Here is a 24,384-nt window from a genome sequence, read left to right on the forward strand (position 1 = left end):
GAGCCTTATGTGTCTGTGTGGTGGTAGAGTCTGAAGGTAGAATTCGTAAAGTTGGTATCATCTCATTGTTACAGTGAAGGTAGTAGTTCTAATGCAATGTACTACTACTAAGTTAATATTTTCATCCTAGATTCCTAATGAATTCTAGAGAAAACTTAGAATATCTGCAATATTACTAGAGTTTGACTATGGGCAGGTAACGGTAATGAGACAAGTGATTCTAAAATTCTACATACGTGTACCTATCACTTTTTCATTTTAGCTTATTTTTGCAGAAAAGGAGGGAGTCACAATTTTTGTTGAAACATTAGGATCTTCGTCACTAACCTATTCTGTCATGAATGATTCGTATATTTTTTTTCTAGTGTTAGCCTAAGTAGTCTTTAATAGTAGCTAGAAGACACATTCTTGAATCCTTGCATTGGGAAATGGTTTGTTGTTTGAATTCCTTCCCATAAATGCAATTAAATGGCATACGCAGAATCTTAAAAAACCCATAGAAATTAGATTGATTGAACGACCCTTCATTATCTAGCATGCATGAGAAACTCAATAGACTGCCAGATTCTATAAATACGTCTCTAATCTAAAGAAGTTATAATCCAAAGGAAAGAACTTGTAGAAAGGATTTACTTAACCAAATTTGAAATGCCTTTCTGCGAGATTTGCATGGTAGCTAAACTAAGTTTTGAGATGGAAAAGAGTACTACCAATTGCACGCACACTTACTGCTGGAGATGCATCGAAAAATACATTTCATCAAAGGTAAAGGAGAACATCACCTTGATAACCTGCCCAGATTTCAACTGCAAAGAGAAATTAGAACTCTACTTCATAAATACCATATCCCGTAAGGTGTTCGATCTTTGGGAGAGTGCCTTGCGTGAATCTTTAACTCTTCAAGTTGAGCATAGAGGAGGGGTTGAAGATGCTATTGATTCAACTTGCCGAGAAGAACAAGTGGAGAAAATGTCAGGCGCAAATTACGTGGAAAGATAGGGCTGTTTTTCATGTAAACTTGCAGGTACGTAGGGTGATCAAATAATAGAGTTTTCTACTTCTAACCATAACTCCTTTGCTACCATTGGAATGTTTACTCGCAGGTGTGGATCTGAGTTTTGCTATGGTTGCGGAGCAAAATGGGGTGAGACTCATAAAGCTTTCTGTAAGAGAACATAAGTTAGCAAATGTAAACAATCAAATTATCGGTCGGACTAAGTGCATTTTACTGCTATTGCTGATGAAGGGAAACTATATAAATATGTTAATTGTTTCTGTAATGGTTTGGTTTATGCTTTTTATATCGATATAGAAGGAACTCTTTGACGTTTACTTGTGAAGCCAAATTGTTATGCTTAAATTACCCTTCATTAATCTAAAAAATTCATACACTCGTACATTACCCCTTCATTAGTACTTACAGTTTAATCTAAAGGACTTGTGACCCAAAAGAAAGAAAGAACTTATTGCAATTGCACAAGGCAGCAGTAGGTTGTCGATGATTTCTTATTAGGAGAGTTGTAAGTGGCCTCCCATATCAATGGAGATAACCACAACAGTACTTCAAATAACTATGAAAGACAGTGACATATCGGTAAGATGTTAATGCTAGTATGGGGGATGATCAGCGTTCTTTCGAATGATCTTTTGTGAGATTTGCACGGAAGCTAAATCGAAAAGTGAGAGAAGGAACACTACTAGCAAATGTTGTTACATTTATTGTTCGGAATGCATCACCAAACACATCGAAGCTAAGATACAAGAGACAATCACTAAGAGTCCATGCCCAGAATCCATCACTAAGAGTAACTAATCTAGTCTAGCTGTATTTAGTATTCATTCTCTGTTTAGAGTCTTTAGACCAATAAATGTGTAAAGCTGGGATCCATTCATCGTTTCAATGAAAGTAGTAGTCCTAATACAATGTATTGTGCTAATAAATAAAGACAGTAGATTCACATTAGACATTCTTGAGTCTATGCATTGGGAAAAGTTATGTAAATTTATTCCAATCCCCTTCCCAAAATTTCAATTAAACTACATACACAGAATCTTAAACAAAGACTGTTGATTATTCATTACCTAGCATGAGTAAGCCAACAGACTGTTCAAATGACTCTTCAGTCTTCATTACCCCTTCGTTATATAAGGATATCTCCAATCTACAGAATTTGTAGAGCTCAAAAGAAAGAAAACACTTACTAAATCTCTAATGGCGGAAGCTTTCCAAGTAGTAGTTGATGATTTGTACTTTGGAGTGTTGTCAGTTGGCTCTGATGATGGTGGTGAGGAAGAGGTCTTTCCTATTTCTGACGAAAAGTACGCAGAAGAGTTGTGTCTTCAAGAGGCAGGTGATAAATCAACAAAAACTTGGTAGGCTTCTAAAAGGTCCTAAAAATTATCCCCGGCAGCGGCGCCAAAAACTTGATGGGCCCGGAGAAGTGTATAAAATTAAGCGCAATAAAAACGGGGGCCTACAGTAATACCGCAAGTGCACGGTCGTCGGTTGTAGCTCGTGCAAGTACGGGTCGATCCACAGAGATTGGGAGTGTTTGAAGTGTTCTAGCTATTTTGGGTTCTAAATTTGCTATTGGGTTTCTAATTGTGCTTTGGGCTTAGTGGGTTTGTTTGGATTAACTGTGAACTTATGGGCTTTTGGTCTTTAGAGTTGCACTGGGCTTTGGGCTAACAGTGAACTGAACTTGGGCTCAACAGTTCAACTGTGAATTGGGCTCAATGTCTTTTGATGTGAACTGGGCTTTGGATTCAGTCAAGGATCTGGGCCTTTGGGCCTTTATGAAATGGGCTTCAGTTTGTACAAACAATGGACAGTGGGCTTAGAACTGAGAACTAGGCCTTGAACTGGACTGATGGGCTTTTGCTTGGCAGCAGGCTTGGCAGCAACAACAGCAGCAGCAGCAACAACAGCAGAGGCAACACAGAGAAGGCACCAGCAGCAGCACAAGGCAAAGATGGAAGCAGCAGCAGTACTGCAGGGCAGAGGCAAGTGCACAGCAGCACTAGCAGTTTGCAAGGCAGGGAAGAAAGAAAGCAGCAGTACTGCAGCAGCAAAGCTGGAGAAAACAGCAGCAACAGCAGCAGCAGTGCAAAGAAAGCAGCTGCACAAGCACTGAGTAGCAGGGTAGGGAAGCAACAACAGGGCAAAAGAAGGCAATGAAGAACAAAGGCAGTTAACAGGAAAGACAATGGAGAAAATGAAGAAACTAAACAACAACAATCAGAGAACAGTGCAAGTGAACCAAGGCCTAAGCCAAGGGCAAGGGAGATGGTGAAGCTAACAGAGCATGAATAAGAAAAAGAAACAAAGCCAAGTAAATGGCTCTAGGCAATCTTCCAGAGTGGGAAGAGAACTAGCTTGCTCATTGTCACTAGTGAGCACTAGTTTCTCCCCACTACTCAATCAACTAAATGCACTGAAATTTCTAGCCTAACATTCCACTAAACTAACAGTGAATTAAGACAACATGAACAAACATCACAAGAACATGAAACAACTGAAATTAAACCTTAACAGAACAAACATCACACCAAACAGAACATGAACTGAAATTGAAAAGTGAAATTGAAATTAACTGAAATTAACTGAAAAATTAATTGAAAAGTGAACTAAAATTAAACTGAAAATTAACAGAACTTGAAAGTCCTGGACACTGGCTAGTCCAGCATACCTTTCTACACCACACCCATTCTCTATTTATACCCACAGACACAATTAGGGTTCTACCCAAAAAAATTCCCAAATTAAAAACAGTACAATTAGGGTTTGGTTTTACCTAATTCACCTAATTCAATCATACCCATCTCCCTACTCTAGCTTCCCTATGCTCTCCCTAACAGAAATTAGGGTTTTCTATAAAAATCCCAAATATTGAGAAATTAGGGTTTCGTAAAATCTTACTTTGATGGCGCAATTTCTTCAATCAATCGCTGACCCATCCTTCCTCTGACTTCACTGCTCCTTCCCATGCCTTTTCTAGCTTCGATTGATAACATGCAATCATTCTCATCAATTCCACACGTCACTGAAATCGTGTGATGTTGATGAAGTTGATTGAGAGTTACTATGTGCGGTAGGTGGTGTGGTTGTGGCAGAGTTGGTGGTGGCGGACATGGTGGTAAGGTGGAGCGGCAGTGGAGTTGGTGGTGGAGCGACAGGTGAAGAAGGTGGTTCTGCAGAGGGAGGTGATGGAGGAGAGGTCGATATGGGTTAGGGTAGGGGCTGTTTGTTTGAGGTCTAGGGTGTTCGGCACTTGGGTGTGATGCGAGTTCATCGATTTTTGATGTTCAGCGAGACTAAGCCGTGAGATGTGGAGCTGGTAGGTAGATCGGACGGTGATGCGGAGGCAAGCGAGGAGCGACCGTCGGATGAAGGGATACAACGAAACGAACGGTGCTAGATTAGGTTAGGTGCTGTAGTGTAAGGCGAAGATATCAAACTTTGATGAACAGCAAGGGAGCAGCCGTTGGATTCAACTACCATCTAATCTGAAGGCTTGGAATTTCAGCGCTGTGGTGCTTGGCAGAGACTTCAGATTTTGATGCTCTATGAAGGAGCGACCATCGGATGCTTCTGAGAACTGATCTGATGGCTGAGAACGGAGGCGTTTTTGTGTGTAGAAAATGAGGTTGTGCGCACCATTCTTCGCGGCTTCCTTGCGTGATTTCTCCCGGCTTTTCACTACTTTTCTGCTCTTTTTGCTCCGCAAGTCATCCAGACTTTATTTATTACCTAAAAATGCAAAATTAATTAATAAAAATATTTATTCTTGAAAACAATGAAAATACAGAATATGGGATAAAATGTAGAATTAATGCACAAAAGATGAGTTAAATGCCAACAAAAAGGGATAAATATATACATTATTTGGCACTCATCAGAGGCTCTGCTGTCCTCTGTCAGAACTTCTGTGTCTATTGGTGTTACTAAGAGTTCTTCTAATTCAAGCTATAGAAAGTCAGAAATTGGAGAATCATCTTCATCATCATTGAAAATAGAAGATACCTACAGGAATACTAGTGACGATAAGAAGATGAAATCACCAATGGATGCTAATTCTATTGTAAGGGATGATCAGCATTCTTCTGAAATGAGCTTCTGTGAGATTTGTATGGAAGCAAAACCAAAAAGTGAGACGAGGAACACTGTTAACAAGTGACAGACCAAAAAGCTTCTGTCACTTGTATCTAAAGGATACAATCAAAGAGAAGGTTAAACATAAAGCAGATGGTACAATTGACAGACCAAAAGCTTGACTAGTATCTAAAGGATACAATCAAAGAGAAGGTTTTGATTATGACGAAACCTTCAGTCCTGTGATAAAACCAAGTACTATTAGACTTATCTTATCAATTGCAGTGGCAAACAATTGTTGTTTGAGGCAATTAGATGTTCATAATGCTTTCTTACATGGTATTCTGACAGAAGATGTTTATATGAAACAACCATTTGGCTATGTTCACCCTGACTATCCAACTCATGTCTGCAAGTTGAACAAGTCAATCTATGGATTGAAGCAAGCTCCACGCACTTGGTTTTCACGGCTAAGTACCTATCTAATTGAACTTGGTTTTAAAGGATCAATTGCAGACAGTTCACTCTTTATTAAGAAGAATTCAGATGAAGTAACATATGTCTTGATATACGTCGATGACATTATAATCACAGGTTCCAATTCTTATCTTATTACAAATAATAGCTTCCCTGAATATTGTGTTTGCAATTAAAGATTTAGGTGACCTCAACTACTTCTTGGGCATAAAAGTTATTAAGCAAAAAGAATCATTTCTATTGAGTCAAAAAAAATACATCACTGATCTGCTTAAAAGCACAAAGATAGATGCAACAAAACCAGTTGCTACTCCCTTGGATGTGAACACGAAAATCATCAGAATGGGTACACAAAAATTCGAGGATCCTAACCTCTATCGCAGTGTCTGTTGAGCATTGCAGTATCTATATCTCACTCGCCCTGATATTTCTGTCGCAGTTAACCAAGTGTGTCAGTTCATGCATGATCCTTACATCGAGCATTGGGAGCTAATCAAACGCATACTCAGGTATCTCAAACACACAGTTCAATATGGCTTGGTTTTGTGAAAATCTTCAGTCTTCATGCCTACTCTGACTCTGATTGCGCTGGGAGTCTCGACGACCGTAGATCCACCAGTGGATATTGCATCTATTTTGGCAATAATCTTGTATCTTGGAGTGCAAGGAAACAGAAAACTGTTTCCAAGTCAAGCACGAAAGCAGAATATAGAGGCATAGCCATAACAACTTCTGAACTAATATGGCTTTAATCATTGTTAAAAGAACTTGGTGTTGAAGTAAGATCTCCGTCAATCTGGTGTGACGACTTTGGGGATACATATCTCATATCTAATCCAGTTTTTCATGCTCGTATGAAGCACATAGAAATTGATTATCACTTTGTGCATGAAAGAATAACACACAAGCAACTTCTGGTACGGTTCATCTCGACTAAAGATCAAATAGCTGACATCTTCACTAAGGGTTTGTCAGTACCAAGGTTTCTTTATCTCAGAAACAAGTTCAACATTCAATAAATCATGTACACCTTGAGGGAGGATGTTAAGGATACAACTATTATCACTCAATCAAAGCCGTAATTCTAGATATATCCTTCAACTCTACAGCTGCCAAAATTATGTCGACATTGTAACCTCTGTCAATTATGTAATTGAAGCACAAAAAATATGTAATATTTTTTGTAATTAAAGTCCTATATGTCTCAGTATAATGAATGAGGATCCACCGTATCAAGTGTGGAACATTTCACCAAATCTTCATGTTCTATCTTGTGGTAAAGGTTGAGTCAATGAGGTTTCGTATCAACTTAAATTTTGTGGCTACAATCACTGAAAATAAAATCCAATTAGCTGCAACGTCTTCCACAATATTTTTAAAAAATAAATAAAATCCAATTATTAATATGACACTTCTTAGTTAATTATTGAACAAAAATTTATTCATTAGCCATGTATTCATTTCATCTTCATCTGATTTTCATCTTCTTCGTTTTCTTCTTCAGTCAATTCTTCACAGTTGCTCATGGATGCCATGACAATAAAAGAGAAGCTCTTTTGAAGTTCAAATCATCCATTGTCATATTCCCTCCAAATCTTCTGTCTTCATGGCAAGAAGGCCAAATTCATCGAAATTGTTGCAACTGGAATGGAGTTCAGTGCTCTCATGAGTCTTTACATGTCATTTCAATCAATCTCCGAGACAAAAATCGTGAGAATTACATAAATGAAACAAATAATGGAATCTATGGGATTGCGTCTCCAAGTGCATCACTAAAAGGTAACATCTCTCCTTACCTTTTCAACCTTACACATATTGAATATCTTGATCTCAGTTTGAATGATTTTCAAGGTTCACATATCCCACATCAGTTTAACAATCTAAAAAAACATAATTATCTAGATATCTCATATTCATCGTTCTCCGGCTGGATTACAGCACAATTCAGTAACCTATCTTCTCTGCAAAACCTCAATTTATCTTACTTACATGACCCTGGTCCTGATGACCCTTATGCTAGATTTCCTTATTCTAAGTGTTACCTTAAATCACCATCCTTGAACTGGGTGAGAGGGTTACACAACCTTAAGGTACTATCTTTGAGCGGTGTTGATTTTTTTGAGGCATCATCCTCCTCAAAAATTGGTTAACGTCTTTCGTGTCTTTCCAATCTTAGGGGCATTGATCTCTCTTTTTGTAATATTCCCACTGCAGTATTCCCTGAATTTCACAATCATTCTCGTCTATCCTCTCTTGTAATGGCCAATAATCCAAACCTTTGAATCAACAATCCCCATACAACTGGCTAATTTAACTTCCCTTTCTACACTTGACTTAATGAGTTGTGATCTAAAAGGTTCGATTCCATATCTTCCTCAACTAGAAGAGCTTTTCGTAAATCATAATTCTGGTCTTCATCCTAACTTATCTAGGATGTTTGTAAAATAATGGCCTGAACTACGACTTGTATACATATCCTCAACCAACGTAATCGGTTCCGAGTTCAATTTCAAATGCCCCGTCATTAATTGAACTCATTGCCTATTCATGTTTAATTCAAGGATCAATACCTTCTTCAATATGCAACATTTCTTCTCTTGAGTATCTTTTTTTGTTTGATAACAATTTAACGGGAATTATACCACATTGCATCACCAAAACCTTAGGTACTTTATTGTTTATGACAACTCTATTGGTGGCAATGTTTCGTTGATCCCTCTAATCAATTAATTAAACCTTGGTACCATAATATTAGACCCAAAAACCTAACAATAGTCATAGATGAGGATCAACATGTGTCTAAATTTCAACTAGAGAAGCTAAGTCTAAATCATGCAATCTAAAAGGGTTGATCCCCACTTTCATTTGATAGTTGACTCGTCTTAAACATTTAGATTTGTCTAGTAACAACCTGACAGGTGCTATACCTTTTTGCATCTTCAAAATGAATAACCTCATCGGCTTAGATCTCTCACAAAATAACCTTCCAGGAACTTTGCCACGTATTCTTCACTTGAAGTATGGCACGTTCAATTTATCACACAATAACCTGCATGGGGCGCTTCCTCTTCCACCCAAAAATATCAACACTTTTCATCTGTCGCATAATAACTTCAGTGGTGAAATATCGATAGAGATTGGAGAAAGATTATCTAGTCTACCGTATATTTCTTTATCTGGTAATGAACTCTCAGGTTCAATTCCTTTTTCTATATGTCCCACAGAACTAGGGCTGCACAAGAACCGGTTGGGAGGACCTGGACCGGAGTGGAACCGGAAATACCGAACCGGTACCGGACCGGAACCGGTCTAGCCGGTACAGACACCGGTACTGGAAATTGAGAACCGGTCTAGACCGGTACAGACACCGGTTCTAGGGGGAGTACCGGTAGGAACCGGCCCATATGTGCCGTTTAATTTCAGCCGTTAAGATCCTAACTAGTTTTAATCCTATCCGTCCAATATAGATAACCCTAATACTAATCGCTAACTCTGGTAACTCTCTCACTCTCAGTTTTCTTTCTTCTTCGTTTTTTTCTCTGTGAAGCAGTGAAGCTATGAAGAGCAGCCTCTTCATCTCTGAGTAACTACGGCTACCCTCACCAATCAATCAGGAAATCACCAATTCACGATCATCATCAAGTGATTCAAGTCTTACTAGTTAGTAGCTATCAATCAATCAGGTAATCTTTTCGATTTCCTTTCTGTTTCAACAAAAGGAAACCCTAGGAATTGTAAACGATTTTAAGTAGCTATCGCTTGACTAATCAACTAACCCTAGTGTTTATACTCACGCAGGTTAAGTGGTGACTGCCAAGGATACCAATTTTTTCTTCGTCTATCAGATTCAATCTAAACCTTTTTGTTTCCAAGGTACTTTACAGTCTTTACTTATTCTTGTTCTTCTGATTGAGCAATCTATCTTATGAGATTAACCTTGTTGATGTAAATGATTTAGGGTTTGACATTGATTGAGAGTTTGAGATCAATTTAGGGTTTGAGAATTCAGATTGATTGAGAAATACATGTTAATATGTTATAATGAATACATAGATTGATTGTACTCTGTACTACTGTGTGATAAGTGATAACTGATTAACTGTGATTCTATGAATGGTTTTGCAATTAGTTGTATCTTTCTTGTATGAGTATGTGTGACAGTATCACTATGTGTATGTCTCACTGGAGGTATTTCCTAACTTGGATTTGTTGATAATATTGAGTTTGTATGTCAGTATGTCTGTATACTGTATGTTTGCCAAGTACAATAAGTATTGGGGTGTGTATGAGAATATGTAATGTATGGAAATGAATGGACTGAAAATATTCAATCTGCACAAATTCAACTGTAGTTATGAACTTCTTATGTATTTGCTTGCTATTTGTTTTGAACTGGTTGTAAACTTGTAATACACACAGGTTGAGGTTGTCCTATCCAATCAATGGCCTTATTGGAGGGGAAAGTGCAGATTTGTGGCCTAGGATTGCAACTTGCAAGTGCAGGCTGTGCAGCCATCCATTTTCGTTTGCAATGATCGCATTTCATTTCTTGTCGACTTGTCGTAGACTGACTTATATGGTAGTGGAAATGTTGTTTTTACTTTTTTAGCAAACTGAACTTATGAACTTATTTTGGATTGTTGTTTTGAAGTTATGCAAAATGTTGAACTTAAATATGTATGCAACCTGAACTTATTTTGGATTGTTGAACATTGAACTTATGGAAATGTTGTATTATATTTTGTAATATTTTTCAGGTAAAAAACCCGGTACCGGTCTTGTACCGGACCGGTACCGGAGGACCGGTACAACTCCAGGTACAAGTACAGGGACCGGTCCTCAAAATGAGGTACCGGTCAACACCAAGTACAGGGACCGGTTCCATAAGAGAACCGGACCGTACCGGAGTATGTGCAGCCCTACACAGAACCATATATCTTCCCTAATCCTTTTTATATTGATCTCTCGAACAACAAACTATCAGGGGTTATACCTACTAATATAGGGAATTGCAGTTATCTTAAGTCGCTTCATCTTGGAACCAACAATCTCACTGGAAGTGTTCCAAACGATCTTGAAACAATACCGCTGACCTTTCTTCTATTAAATAACAACGAACTCGAAGGCCGTATTGCATTTGGTTCACTATATTCAGTCAAAATCATTTCTTTAAGGTCAAATAAATTCAACGGGTGAATTGAAGAGATTATTCACTTCTCTGAAGTTCAAATATTAGACTTGTCCAGAAACTATTTTAGTGGGAAACTCCCTAGAAAAATAGGGAGCTTGAAGATGCTAACAAGTAGACCTAATATCACAGACTCGTTTGAATACGATGGTTATGTGAAACTGGAGATGATGATCAAAGGGATTGAGATACAGCTTGAGAGATGGTATGACTACAACTCCGGAATTGATCTATCTTGCAACAATCTCGACGGGAGCATCCATAAGAGATTGGTCTACTCAAAGCGCTTTCCATGCTTAATCTGTCACACAATAGCTTGTCTGGTATAATCCCAGCGAGTGTCGGAAATATGACAGGTTTAGACTCCTTGGATTTGAGTTTCAACTAATTGTTTGGGAAGATCCCACAATCTTTGCCATCACTAGATTCTCTTGGGTTTTTGAACTTGTCTTACAATGACTTGAGTGGCAGGATTCCAAGGGGACTTCAGTTGGATACATTAAGCGGAGATGGTTCTGCATATGTCAACAATAGTTTTCTATGTGGGTTCAGGGTGGCCAAAGTACTAATACTACTGATTCTAGTCCTGCAAATAATGTTGAAGGTTATCAAGAAGATGCAAAAGAGAAGCTGTTGCTGTGTGCCATTGTTTCCCTGGTGGTTTCCTTACTGGAGGCTAGTAAATATTACTGCAAGGAGATTCACAAGATGTCTGCTAGGAATGTAATTGTCATTGTAACTATCGCTCAAATGCTCAAATGCTATAAATGAAATTTTTCACTATGAATGTATCCTCATTTTCTTGAATATTTTACTAGCGTATCAATTTTTTTATTGGTTAGAACTCAGTTTCCTACTTATATCCCCTCAATCATTTACAATTCTAAACCCTGTATGCTACAAAAACAGTTTTAAGACCACACATTGTTTACACTAACAACATGTTTGGTTCAAGGAATTGGAATCTTTGTAATCCAATTCCGGGGGAATGTGACTAATTCCTTGAACCAAACAGCCCAGATCAACTCCATATAATTGAGAATTTTGATTCTTAGGAATCCAATTCCCTCCAAAATAATATAATCCCATTGCATTGGTCTAGTAGTGAAATGGAAATGGATTCCAGTTAAAGTAAAAACAATAGTAATTGGATAACTCAACCAAATGCCAATTTTTTGGATTTGAATTCAATTCCATTCCTAGAATTGGATTACCCTTAGTAAACCAGAAGAAAACAGGATTTTCAAGCAAACCTTTTAGTTGTTGGAGATCCGGACACCAACCATCTCTTGTTTTTCTTTATATTGGGATTCCTTACGTTTCTATGTTTCCTAATGCTAACTTCAAAACAGTTTCCTAACTCAATGACTAGATTTCCTAATCTATACAGTGTTGATTCACAGTGATTACTACCGATCAGTTATTCTCCTAATCCCAACTCTTAACTCATGATATGCATTGAATTAACACTACAACAAAAATCACCTTTATTAACATCAACAACCAAGCTGGAACAATGGCAAATGCTTTGCTAAATAAATGGGACCTCATAGAAACGATCCAGAAGTTTCACAGAATCTGTAAAACTTTTTTACAGAAAGAAAGACGACTGATTATTAACTCAAAACAATTAGTTATGTATACCATGACACTTTTCATTTAATAATTCTTTTATTATTTTAAAAAATAAATATAAGTTACTACATGTTTATGCCTAATGCAAAACCATATTTATCCACAACTGATCGGAGCAAAAAAGTATTTCCTAGTACTTAGGGCATAGATACATGAATACTTCGACACAGTCAATTTTAGTTTCATCTTGTTCCAAATTTCATCCAGCTGAGTGTTGTTTGCAGCCCTTGGGTCCGTAGTGTTGGGAGCTTCGTGTAACCATCTTTCGGCACAAGTAGCAATGATGCTTTTGGCAATACCAACATAATATGTGGTTGTTATTATCTACCTGTTCCATTTGCAACAAAATAACTAGTGTATCAGTGTAGCGCTCATCCAGAAATCAATTGCATTCTCTTATAGATGTTTGTCACTTATTTGCCAAAGCAGGCAAAAAAACTTCATTTTACTCACCTTTGGATTCATTTGACGGCAGCTTGGGCATGGGTGAGCACGGGATGCTGGATCTTTAATTGGTAACTGAAATTGTCTCTGCTCCTCCTGCTCTTGTGTCTCTGGGCTTCCTGCCGACGCTTCCTGCTCAATTCGTCTGCCTGTCGCTCTTGCTCCTGCTGACTAATGGTTTCAGGGTCCATATCAAAATAGCCACAACAGAGAGGTTTTAAATTTTCGTACGCCTTGCCACATTTATAACAGAAGCTCTCCGAACAATTCACGCAGCGCATGTGGTTACAGCCATAACTCCGGGAGATTCCGACACGGCATTTAGGGCATCTTTTAGCAATATGCATTATTTCCTCCATATTAAGACTCTTATTTATCTCGTCCAGTTGCTTACGCCGTTCCTCCTTATTCATTCCGGTCTGACGTTTCTGCACAGGATGAGTTATCTGTAAGAGCCGACGATTGTACGCAGGTAATAATCAAACAAACTTAGAAATAGATATATTCTGGATCAAGTCTCATATATATATATATGTGTTACCTGCAAGAACCTAAGCTTCACTTCTAGCGTCATACATGGAACTCCAACATGAAGTCGATTTCCACAAAGACCACAGAAGGTAAAGAAGCACCTGGGACACTCGGCGAGGTGGTCCTCATCCTCTAAACAAGCCATATCACATCTAGGGCAATAAACTATATCAGACATTGTATCAAGTGTCTTCTGAAACAAGAGAGACTCCCATTTTTCAAATCTTTCATCTCCAAGCAAGCTTTTAACCAAACCAGGTGGAACTAGTTCCCTGCATTTTATTTGCGGACACAGTATTGCCACGCCTTCCTTTGCGTGAATGGTTGAATATGTCTCCATGCAATTGCGACAGAAGAAATGCTTACACGGCAATCTTACAAAGCTAGTGCCTATGAAAAGTAGATATAAATATATGTCACATCAATTCAGTGCAACATGGTAAATCATTTAACAAACAAGCTAGAATTTGGATCACAAATTTGAGATACCTGGATGATCACTTAGACAAATGCAGCATTCTTGTAGGTTTTGGCAGAATCCCTCGTTGAGTTTATCTTCATTATAATTGAGTATCGAACGTATATCTACATCTAGAGAGACACTTTCTGAAATGGCACGTCTATCTACAGCAGCATTATCAGCTGCCTTTCCTAACGGTGTTCCAATATTATTATCAAACTCTAGGTGGGAGAGAGATGAATTACATAGCCAATCCACCCATGGATAAACAATTTCCTGCCCTGATTGATCGGTCCAAATTGTCCAGCTAGATATCCTCATAGCGTCCAGCCATTGAACAGAGATGGTAAAAAAAGGAGCACCATGGCTTGGGTATGCGTTCGGTAATAAACATGTTAATACGATTGGAGGAAGATACTGAACTTTGAAGGTGGAGTAAAAGAATCCGTTTGAATTATCATCAGCTGTTGCCATTGCTTCACTGTATATTCCGCCAAATTTGATTTCTCCATCAAATGGGCCAGTACACTATAAGTTTATCGGAAACATCAATATGTATATTTATCTGCATGCAGAGGAAACAAAATTGGGTTATTCAGAAAATATCTGCAATGCGGATTGATTAATCAAACTGGCATGGTAGTTGGAAACTTGACCTGGAAATAACGTAAGCCGTCTTGTCTGTCAAGTTGAATGAAATTTTCACCATATATAGCCCCCATTGCTAGTATCTGCATGCATGCAAATTAAGAAGAACATGTATATATTGATGTGAAAAGAGAAACCTTGCTGCATGCATGCTTTAAAGAATTAATATATAAGGGATTTACCTCCTCTTCCTGCAACCGATTATTAACTCTAAGTTGTTCTTGTGACAATTTGGGTTGTTCTTCTTGGGATACTGATAATATAATCTCTTCTAACCGACAACTACTACGAATTACATGATCAACTTCATCTTTAGGTTTCTGATCACTTTCTCGTCCTTTGTTAAAAACTGATAAACGCACTTGGGAATCAGCAGCTGTTTTCTCAATAACACGGGGTTGTTGATTTGGGTCAATTAGATGATGCTCTCGAGCTGATGATTCCAGAGAATAAGGTTGCTGTCTGGGAAGAAGATTTTGGTTATCCTCATACTTCTTATTTTGAATTCTAGTACCTTGTTGATTCATGGTGATTTCAGCAACAATGATTAAAAAAAAACGAAAAAAGAAAATCTGGCAAGCGTCGGGAAACACCGTCGATTGGTATTGCAAATAGATTACTTAGAGGTGGAATTGATTACTTCCCTTGCCATTTACGCGGGGAGAACTTTCACTCGGTTTCCTTATTATAGACTACACGTTTAGGGAATCCTTATTAAACTTAGTTTAGGAATCCTTATTTTTGTATAGGAAAAAATTTCGGTTGTTTAACAAAAGTATTGTTTCCCCTAAAACTTTCGGGAACGGGAATGACCAGCTGAACTATGTACCAGTTTTTATTAGGTTGATTTTTTTTTGTTTTTTTTTTCTTAATTTAGTTTGATTTCCTTTTTCTACTTTTGGTTTTCTTGGGTTTTTTTCTTAATTTAGCTTGATTTTCGTTTTCTAGTCCTAGACTCCAAGGAAGGAATTATAGAAGCCTGTATAAGAAGTCTTGGTATTGTAGAGAATCGCATTCTGCGCATCCTTTTTTTGATTAGGTTCTTATTGTTCCCTAGTGTTGAGATTATTAGTCCCACATTGTTGGGCAATCTAAGATCCTTCGGTTTATAATCTCTTAAGGCCTCTCCACTCATTGCCAATTGGTTTTGAGTTGGATGCCCGTATTCTAACATGGTATCAGAGCAGGCTATTTGCGACGAGCCTTTGACCGCGCCTTTACTCCGCGTCACCCGATTTATTATCCACGTGTTAGACCCAACGAGGCTACACGTGATGGGGCGTGTTGAGATTATTAGTCCCACATTGTTGGGCAATCTAAGATCCTGCGGTTTATAGTCTCACATCGCCTAGGGCAACCTAGGTCCCATGCTTAATAAGACTTGGGCAATCCTAACCTTGCAAGCCGGTTTTCGAGGTTAGTTAGGCCCATGGATTTCTAACATGGTATCAGAGCCAGGCCCCTCTCAACACTACCCTTGTGTCCGTGGTTTCCGTACCACTCTGTATCCCTGTCAGTGTGCGTCCGTGGTTTCCGTACCACTCCGTATCCCCGCCAGTGTGTGTCCGTGGCTTCCGTGCCACTCCGTCAGTGTAACCCTAGTCGTTGAGGGGGGATGTTAAATAGTACCACATCGCCTAGGGCAATCTAGGTCCCATGCTTAATAAGCCTTGGACAATCCTAACCTTGCAAGCCGGTTTTCGATGTTAGTTAGGCCCATGGATTTCTAACACCTAGTTTTGTCATTCGATCTTTGATGGGTAACACCCAACCGAAGATAAACAAGAAACCGTTTTCCGAGGAAGAAGATGATCGACAACAACATAATCAAGAGATGAATAATGCATTCTTCACTTGTGAGATTTGTACAGAGGAAGTTCCATTGCAACAAAGATTCAAGAACAAGAAACCATGCACGCATTCGTTCTGCACAGACTGCATTGCAAGATACATACAAGTAAAGATAGAAGAAAGTGACAGACCAGATATAAAATGTCCTCACACGAACTGCGTCACTGTCTTGGACCCTTTATCATGTCGTTCATTCCTTCCTCCAACCGACTTTGTCAGGTGGTGCGACTCTTTATGAAAATCAACAGTTTGTGAAAGTTACGATACAGTTTACTGTCCAAACCCTAATTGCTCAGAGTTGGTTTTAGATACAAGTAAACAAAGTTTAAGAAGTCATCTATTCTGGAGACGATGGTTAACAGGGAAGAAACAGAAGGTATCAGAATGCCACATTGTAAGCTGCTGTTTTGTCTAAGATGCATGGTTCTGTTCGGAGCCGATCATCATCGCAGTACAAGTAGAAGGGTTAAGCGAGCAAATGAGGTTCTGCTCATGCAGATGGCTGCAAAAAGAAAATGGAAAAGATGCCCCCATTGCAGGATATACGTGGAAAGAATGGAAGGATAACGACGATTATAAACTAGTACAATTAAGTTTTCTATGTTCGAATAAATAATTAACTTTCTTATGCTACCATTGATGTGTTTTCCGTATGTTTTCTCTGAAGGTGTAGGTATCAGTTTTGTTATTACTGTGGAGCCAAATGGAAGAATAGCCATGAGTGTCGTAGAATCCATGACATCTATCAGGATTCAGGAGTTAGCTGCCATGCACTTTACGGTCATAAGCTAAGAAAAGTCGTCGGTCTCTACTATTTTGTCCCAGTTAGGAATAGTCCGGCTGTATCCGGTGGGTTACTGTCCAGAAGACTCGTATTTGTAAACTTGGGATCCTTTCACTGTAATATTTTAGTCAGTGAAAGTAGTAATAATGCAATGTACTCAGTTAATATTTTTCCTAGTAAATTCTGAAGACAACTTACAGATTTATGAATTCTGCAATTACTGAAATTTTAAAATCAGTTACAGAGTCATGTGATATAATTCAGAAACAAAGTAAGAAGTTGCTAGCAATAGCAAATGACTCATTGGGATTATTGGCGAAAGGAAAGACGCTTGTCAAGTGCAGCACAAAACAAAGAGAACTCGTCCCTCTTCACTCCCAGCCCTTTAACTCCAAACAGCATACAAAATACTCAAGAAGACAGACACTCTATTTCTTTTTGCTCGCATACGTTTCCCACTACCAAGAAATCGTTGTCTGTGACACCATTTGTTATGACTTATTATCCATAAAATGGTCACGGAACAAGTATTTTTCTCATAATAAAAAAGTAGGCCCTAGATGCCGTATTTTTTCTAATGTTAGCCTGGCTAAGTAGTGTTTGCTAATACTTTTAGACAGTAATTGGACCTTCCCAAATAAATTTGGCGAGTGCAACAGGTTAATGAATTATTTCTTCAGGTTAATCAAATTCAAAGGATTGTTTCCATGAAGGAATTGTTTAAGATTCTGATGATGCTAATAGAAAAGAAAAACAATAAGTTTTTGATGTGACTTCTTGAGAAAATTTACTGTTATTTGTAAGAGGTTTCATGTCTGTTCATCACCAACATACACCTTCAAGAAGCATCAATGGTGGCTATTGAATTAGGTTTTCAAATTCATAATGCATATGTTATGAGAATATCCAACAACTCGCAATTATGTAAAGGTGATTAACTACTGCTGAAATAGAGTATTTCTAATGTCTCCAAAGCCACTTCTCTTTTAGTTTCACCACTGTCCCATATGAAGTTCCTCATCATATTTTCTAATGTCTTTATAACAGAAACGAGAGCCAGGTACACCGAGAAATAATACACGACGACATTGATTAACACTGTTTTCACTAATGTGACTCTACCGGCTCTTGTGAGAATGGCTTTTTTTCCAATATGCAATCTTAGATTCGAATTTTTCTATGATGGGATCCCAAAGAGATTTGTCCTTTGATGGTGCTCAAGGTGGCATACCAAGATATGAGAAAGGAAGTGATTCAATTACATATCCAAGCCTAGTTTCCCAAAGAGATAGTTCTGGAATCTGACCCACTTGGATTAATTTTGTCTTTGAATGATTTACTCGAAGTCCTGATATAACTTCAATACATTTTAGAATGCTCATGAGGTTGTTCATCTCATCCCATGATGCGTTTATAAAGAAGACTGAATCATACGCATATTGTAGGTGAGAAATAGGGAAATTACCTTTCTTTACTGATAAGCCATTAAGTAACCCTATCCCAACTGCCTTGTCAATTATCTTGGAGAGACCTTCCATGGAAAGAAAAAATGCAACGGAGACAGTGGCGCTCCTTGTCGAAGACCACGCGAAGCCGAAAAATTACCCAAAGGAGATCCATTTAGTAAGAGTGAGAATGTTGGCGAACCATAGCAGTATCTCAACCAGCTTAGCCATTTCGCTTTAAACCCTATTTTGCGCAAGATGTCTTCAACAAAAGACCAACGAACTCTATCGAAAGCTTTCTCAAGATCCACTTTGAAATCAATCCGGGGATTTTATCTTTGATTCTATAGTCTACAATTTCGTTGGCAATCAAAATGCCATCTAAAATTTGTCTGCCAAAACAAATCTAGTTTGACTTGGATCCACTAGTTTTGTCATCAGCGATTGAAGGCGAGAAGATAATATCTTGGCGATGATTTTGTATGTACTCGTGAGGAGGCTAATGGGCCTGTAGTCTTTGACAGTCTCCATATGTTGTTTCTTTGGGATTAAAGTGATAAATGTTGAATTATGCTTGGTATCCATGTAACTTGTGCTCCAGAACTCATGAACCATTTCCATGAAGTCCTGATTGATGAAGTGCCAACATTTCTGGAAGAAAGCAACAGGGAATCTTTCTGGTCATGGGGCCTTGTCGTGTTTCAGACTTTTCAGGGAAGATATAACTCCGTCTTCGGTAATAGACGAGTCCAGTCTAGTTGCATCTTCTTCATTGATACAAGGTAAATGCATATCACCAATGCGAGGTCCTTCGCGGAATTCCTGCGAAAATAAATTGGAATAGAATCCTGTAATGTGATCCACGATCACGTCTTTTTCAGTAACAAGCTCACCGTTAATGAATAACTGCTTAATTCTATTATATCTTCTTCTTTCTGATGTTGTTTTGTGGAAGAAAGATTTATTTCGATCTCCAGATTTTAACCATTCATTTCGAGATTTTTTCTTCGTAGAAATTTATTTTTGTACTGAGATATATTCGAAGTCCACTTTGGCTTGTGCTCTTTCAATGAGCCGTTCCTCTGGAAGACTGCCCAAATCAGCCTGAATACTATCTAGAACTTCAACCGTATGTAAACAAAATTCTATCTTGGGATCTAACTGGCCAAACACAGTTTTGTTCCATACTTCGATTTGGTGTTTAAGAGCTTGTAGGTTGTTCCAAAAAACAGTACTTGGGGATCCGGAGAAGTTAAATGAGAGCCACCACTATTTGAGACTAGTTAAAAAAGACGGATGCTGAAACCACATTAGTTCTAGTCTGAATGGAGATGGACCTCAAGATGGCTCTGCGAGATCCAACAAAATTGGTATATGATCTGATGTTGGCCTTGTCTTAGCCAGCTGAGAGATGAATGGAAATTTTCCTTCAAAATCAGATGAAAACAAGAACATATCAATCCTAGTAAGAGTAGGGGATGCCTGACCATTTGACCATGTGTACTTTGATCCTTTGAGGGGGAGATCGACCAGTGCATGAGTTGATATGAATTGTTAGAATTTCCTCATACTTCGAGTGGTCCTTCTGTTGGTAGTTGTACCTTCGATTCTTCGAATGACATTGAAATCTCCTCCAAATACCCATGGGATTTGCCAAAGGCCTCCTATGTAGTGCAATTCTCTCCAAAAGTGCTTTCTTTCATTAACTCTATTTGGGCCATAAACTCCTGTGAGAAACCAATAAAAGTTAGATGACAAAAATCTACATTGACCTTCCAATGAGGATATGACTTCAATAATACTCGGGTTCCAGATAATTATGATGCCGCCGGAGGCTCCAATAGAAGGCTGAAAGGTCCAACCCATTGATCTTGAGCCACATATATCAGAATTAGTGCAGGTAGGTATTTTCGACTCTGGAAGAATTACTATTGATGGTTTATGTAATTGTAACACTTGTTTGACTGTCGTTCTTTTTTTGGGAGAGCACAGACCCCATACGTTCCAAGACATAATTGTGTTACTCACTTGTAACTCCGCGGACCCTTTTTCCTAGCAGATCTTGAAGAATGATCCGCTGGGGTAGATGGCTGATTAGCATTGAAGTTCAGTCTTTGAGCTTCTCTTAATAGCCTTTTGGGAATTACATGTTAGAGAATTTCCAAGATAGAAAGGAAAGAGGAGGAGGGGGATACAAGAGGGAATTGGGGGGTGATGTTGCACTGGTTGAAAGGAATAAGGGAGAAGAGTCAGGGGATTCAGAATGGGGTAAGCATGGGACACAAACATTTGATGGTACAGATTCTGGTAAATTTCGGATGGAATCATCAAAAAGACTAGGGACATCGGATCGTACGTCATCAAGATTCGTTAAAGGTAAATTTGGACTGTACGTAGCAATTGGTGTTTCTAAAGTGGTTTCTGAGATTGGGTCAATTGGGTCGAAAATGGTTAAGGCAAAATTTTCAACAGGAAGGGGATTTTTGGAAGGGAAAACAAAAGGTGAATTAGCTTTGTCAATGGTGTGACTATTTATGCGAATCAACAGTTTGTGGAAAGTATGATACAGCTTATTGTCCGAATCCTAAATGCTCAGAGTTGGTTTTGAATGAATGTCGACTGCTTCTCCTTTGGAAGAACAAACAGAAGATATCAAAATGCCCACATTGTAAGATGATGTTTTGTCTAAGGTGCATGGTTCTATGCCAAGGAAATCATCAGTGCAAGTAACAACAATATCTGTGGTTGTATAAGTAGAACAAGGGTTAAGCGAGTGAATGAGGTTCTATTCATGCAGATGGCTGCAACCAAAAAATGGAAAAGTTGTCCCGATTGTAGGTTTTACGTGGAAAGAAAGGATGGATGCCGACATATTTCTTGGAGGTAAACGAGCCTTTATAAGTGTCTGTGTGGTGGTAGAGTCTGAAGGTAGAATTCGTAAAGTTGGTATCATCTCATTGTTACAGTGAAGGTAGTAGTTCTAATGCAATGTACTACTACTAAGTTAATATTTTCATCCTAGATTCCTAATGAATTCTAGAGAAAACTTAGAATATCTGCAATATTACTAGAGTTTGACTATGGGCAGGTAACGGTAATGAGACAAGTGATTCTAAAATTCTACATACGTGTACCTATCACTTTTTCATTTTAGCTTATTTTTGCAGAAAAGGAGGGAGTCACAATTTTTGTTGAAACATTAGGATCTTCGTCACTAACCTATTCTGTCATGAATGATTCGTATATTTTTTTTTCTAGTGTTAGCCTAAGTAGTCTTTAATAGTAGCTAGAAGACACATTCTTGAATCCTTGCATTGGGAAATGGTTTGTTGTTTTGAATTCCTTCCCATAAATGCAATTAAATGGCATACGCAGAATCTTAAAAAACCCATAGAAATTAGATTGATTGAACGACCCTTCATTATCTAGCATGCATGAGAAACTCAATAGACTGCCAGATTCTATAAATACGTCTCTAATCTAAAGAAGTTATAATCCAAAGGAAAGAACTTGTAGAAAGGATTTACTTAACCAAATTTGAAATGCCTTTCTGCGAGATTTGCATGGTAGCTAAACTAAGTTTTGAGATGGAAAAGAGTACTACCAATTGCACGCACACTTACTGCTGGAGATGCATCGAAAAATACATTTCATCAAAGGTAAAGGAGAACATCACCTTGATAACCTGCCCAGATTTCAACTGCAAAGAGAAATTAGAACTCTATTACTTCATAAATACCATATCCCGTAAGGTGTTCGATCTTTGGGAGAGTGCCTTGCGTGAATCTTTAACTCTTCAAGTTGAGCATAGAGGAGGGGTTGAAGAAATGCTATTGATTCAACTTGCCGAGAAGAACAAGTGGAGAAAATGTCCAGGCTGCAAATATTACGTGGAAAAGATTAGTGGCTGTTTTCATGTAACTTGCAGGTACGCAGTAGGGTGATCAAATAATAGAGTTTCTCTACTTCTAACCATTAACTCCTTTGCTACCATTGGAATGTTTTACTCGCAGGTGTGGATCTGAGTTTTGCTATGGTTGCGGAGCAAAATGGGGTGAGACTCATAAAGCTTTCTGTAAGAGAACATAAGTTAGCAAATGTAAACAATCAAATTATCGGTCGGACTAAGTGCATTTTACTGCTATTGCTGATGAAGGGAAACTATATAAATATGTTAATTGTTTCTGTAATGGTTTGGTTTATGCTTTTTATATCGATATAGAAGGAACTCTTTGACGTTTACTTGTGAAGCCAAATTGTTATACTTAAATTACCCTTCATTAATCTAAAAAATTCATACACTCATACATTACCCCTTCATTAGTACTTACAGTTTAATCTAAAGAACTTGTGACCCAAAAGAAAGAAAGAACTTATTGTAATTGCACAAGGAAGCAGTAGGTTGTCGATGATTTCTTATTAGGAGAGTTGTAAGTGGCCTCCCATATCAATGGAGATAACCACAACAGTACTTCAAATAACTCTATGAAAGACAGTGACATATCGATAAGATGTTAATGGTAGTATGGGGGATGATCAGCGTTCTTTCGAATGATATTTTGTGAGATTTGCACGGAAGCTAAATCGAAAAGTGAGATAAGGAACACTACTAGCAAATGTTTTCACATTTATTGTTCCGAATGCATCACCAAACACATCGAAGCTAAGATACAAGAGACAATCACTAAGAGTAACTAGTCTAGTCTAGCAGTATTTAGTAGTCAGTTGCTGTTTAGAGTCTTTAGACCAATAAATGTGTAAAGCTGGGGATCCATTCATCGTTTCAATGAAAGTAGTAGTCCTAATACAATGTATTGTGCTAATAAATAAAGACAGTAGATTCACATTAGACATTCTTGAGTCTATGCATTGGGTAAAGTTATGTAAATTTATTCCAATCCCCCTCCCAAAATTTCAATTAAACTACATACACAGAATCTGAAACAAAGACTGTTGATTATTCATTACCTAGCATGAGTAAGCCAACAGACTGTTCAAATGACTCTTCAGTCTTCATTACCCCTTCGTTATATAAGGATATCTCCAATCTACAGAATTTGTAGAGCTCAAAAGAAAGAAAACACTCACTAAATCTCTAATGGCAGAAGCTTTCCAAGTAGTAGTTGATGATTTCTACTTTGCAGTGTTGTCAGTTGGCTCTGATGATGGTGGTGAGGAAGAGGTCTTTCCTATTTCTGACGAAAAGTACGCAGAACAGTTGTGTCTTCAAGAGGCTCTGCTGTCCTCTGTCAGAACTTCTGTGTCTCTTGGTGTTACTAAGAGTTCTTCTAATTCAATCTATAGAAAGTCAGAAATTGGAGAATCATCTTCATCATCATTGAAAATTAAAGATACCTACAGGAATACTAGCGACGATAAGAAGATGAAATCACCAATGGTTGCTAATTCTACTGTAAGGGTTGATCAGCATTCTTCTGAAATGAGTTTCTGTGATATTTTTATGGAAGCAAAACCAAAAAGTGAGACGAGGAACACTGCTAACAAGTGATCACACATTTATTGTTCTGAATGCATCACGAAACACATTGCAGTGAAGATACAAGAGAATATCACTCAGATCACATGTCTAGAGTTTAACTGCAAAGAGGCGTTGGAACCCCATTTGTGCAGGGGCATCATACCGGGGCAGGTGTTTAATCGTTGGGAGAACGCGTTGTGCGAGTCTCCAATTCTTGCTTCCCACAAAATTTACTGCCCCTTCAAGGACTGTTCAGCAATGCTGGTGAACTACGATGATGGGGTGATCATAATAAGTGACATATAAGTAACTTATTATTCAACATAGCTGTGGAGCCGGATGGCATCAGT

General features: G+C 38.2%; 4 protein-coding genes and 1 long non-coding RNA gene across 5 annotated transcripts; 4 read left to right on the forward strand and 1 right to left on the reverse strand.

Moving 5' to 3' along the window:
- The first annotated feature begins 648 nt into the window (after window positions 1–648).
- Window positions 649–999, forward strand: LOC113337044. The gene has a single exon (XM_026582736.1). The coding sequence runs from the start codon at window positions 649–651 to the stop codon at window positions 997–999; it is 351 nt and encodes a 116-aa protein (XP_026438521.1).
- Window positions 1,000–2,212: 1,213 nt separating this feature from the next.
- Window positions 2,213–5,177, forward strand: LOC113337045. Its single transcript, XM_026582737.1, has 2 exons — window positions 2,213–2,351; window positions 4,900–5,177. Exons 1-2 carry the CDS (start codon window positions 2,213–2,215, stop codon window positions 5,175–5,177), a joined length of 417 nt encoding a protein of 138 aa, XP_026438522.1.
- Window positions 5,178–7,031: 1,854 nt separating this feature from the next.
- LOC113337136 lies at window positions 7,032–10,184 on the forward strand. Its single transcript, XR_003354114.1, has 4 exons — window positions 7,032–7,348; window positions 9,120–9,252; window positions 9,368–9,442; window positions 9,989–10,184. It is a non-coding gene; the product is annotated as an uncharacterized LOC113337136 (long non-coding RNA).
- Window positions 10,185–12,853: 2,669 nt separating this feature from the next.
- On the reverse strand, window positions 12,854–15,002 carry LOC113337046 (E3 ubiquitin-protein ligase RNF14-like). The gene is made up of 5 exons (XM_026582738.1): window positions 14,658–15,002; window positions 14,484–14,558; window positions 13,857–14,355; window positions 13,378–13,757; window positions 12,854–13,282 (listed from the first exon to the last, which is right to left on the reverse strand). Exons 1-5 carry the CDS (start codon window positions 15,000–15,002, stop codon window positions 12,854–12,856), a joined length of 1,728 nt encoding a protein of 575 aa, XP_026438523.1.
- Window positions 15,003–23,653: 8,651 nt separating this feature from the next.
- On the forward strand, window positions 23,654–24,064 carry LOC113337048. The gene has a single exon (XM_026582739.1). The coding sequence runs from the start codon at window positions 23,654–23,656 to the stop codon at window positions 24,062–24,064; it is 411 nt and encodes a 136-aa protein (XP_026438524.1).
- The last annotated feature ends 320 nt before the right edge of the window (window positions 24,065–24,384 follow it).

This window comes from Papaver somniferum, unplaced genomic scaffold, assembly GCF_003573695.1.
Source record: "Papaver somniferum cultivar HN1 unplaced genomic scaffold, ASM357369v1 unplaced-scaffold_158, whole genome shotgun sequence".
Classification (NCBI taxonomy): domain Eukaryota; kingdom Viridiplantae; phylum Streptophyta; class Magnoliopsida; order Ranunculales; family Papaveraceae; genus Papaver; species Papaver somniferum.

What these genes read in the sequence shown, in the direction of transcription:
- LOC113337044 (XM_026582736.1), top strand. Translation starts at nt 649, where the DNA reads ATGCCTTTCTGCGAGATTTGCATGGTAGCTAAACTAAGTTTTGAGATG.
- LOC113337045 (XM_026582737.1), top strand. Translation starts at nt 2,213, where the DNA reads ATGGCGGAAGCTTTCCAAGTAGTAGTTGATGATTTGTACTTTGGAGTG. An exon ending in GTTGTGTCTTCAAGAGGCAG is followed by an intron (nt 2,352 to 4,899) that starts GTGATAAATCAA and finishes GGCACTCATCAG; the next exon opens with AGGCTCTGCTGTCCTCTGTC.
- LOC113337046 (XM_026582738.1), bottom strand. Translation starts at nt 15,002, where the DNA reads ATGAATCAACAAGGTACTAGAATTCAAAATAAGAAGTATGAGGATAAC. An exon ending in ACGGCTTACGTTATTTCCAG is followed by an intron (nt 14,356 to 14,483) that starts GTCAAGTTTCCA and finishes ATAAACTTATAG; the next exon opens with TGTACTGGCCCATTTGATGG. An exon ending in TTGTCTAAGTGATCATCCAG is followed by an intron (nt 13,758 to 13,856) that starts GTATCTCAAATT and finishes TACTTTTCATAG; the next exon opens with GCACTAGCTTTGTAAGATTG.
- LOC113337048 (XM_026582739.1), top strand. Translation starts at nt 23,654, where the DNA reads ATGGCAGAAGCTTTCCAAGTAGTAGTTGATGATTTCTACTTTGCAGTG.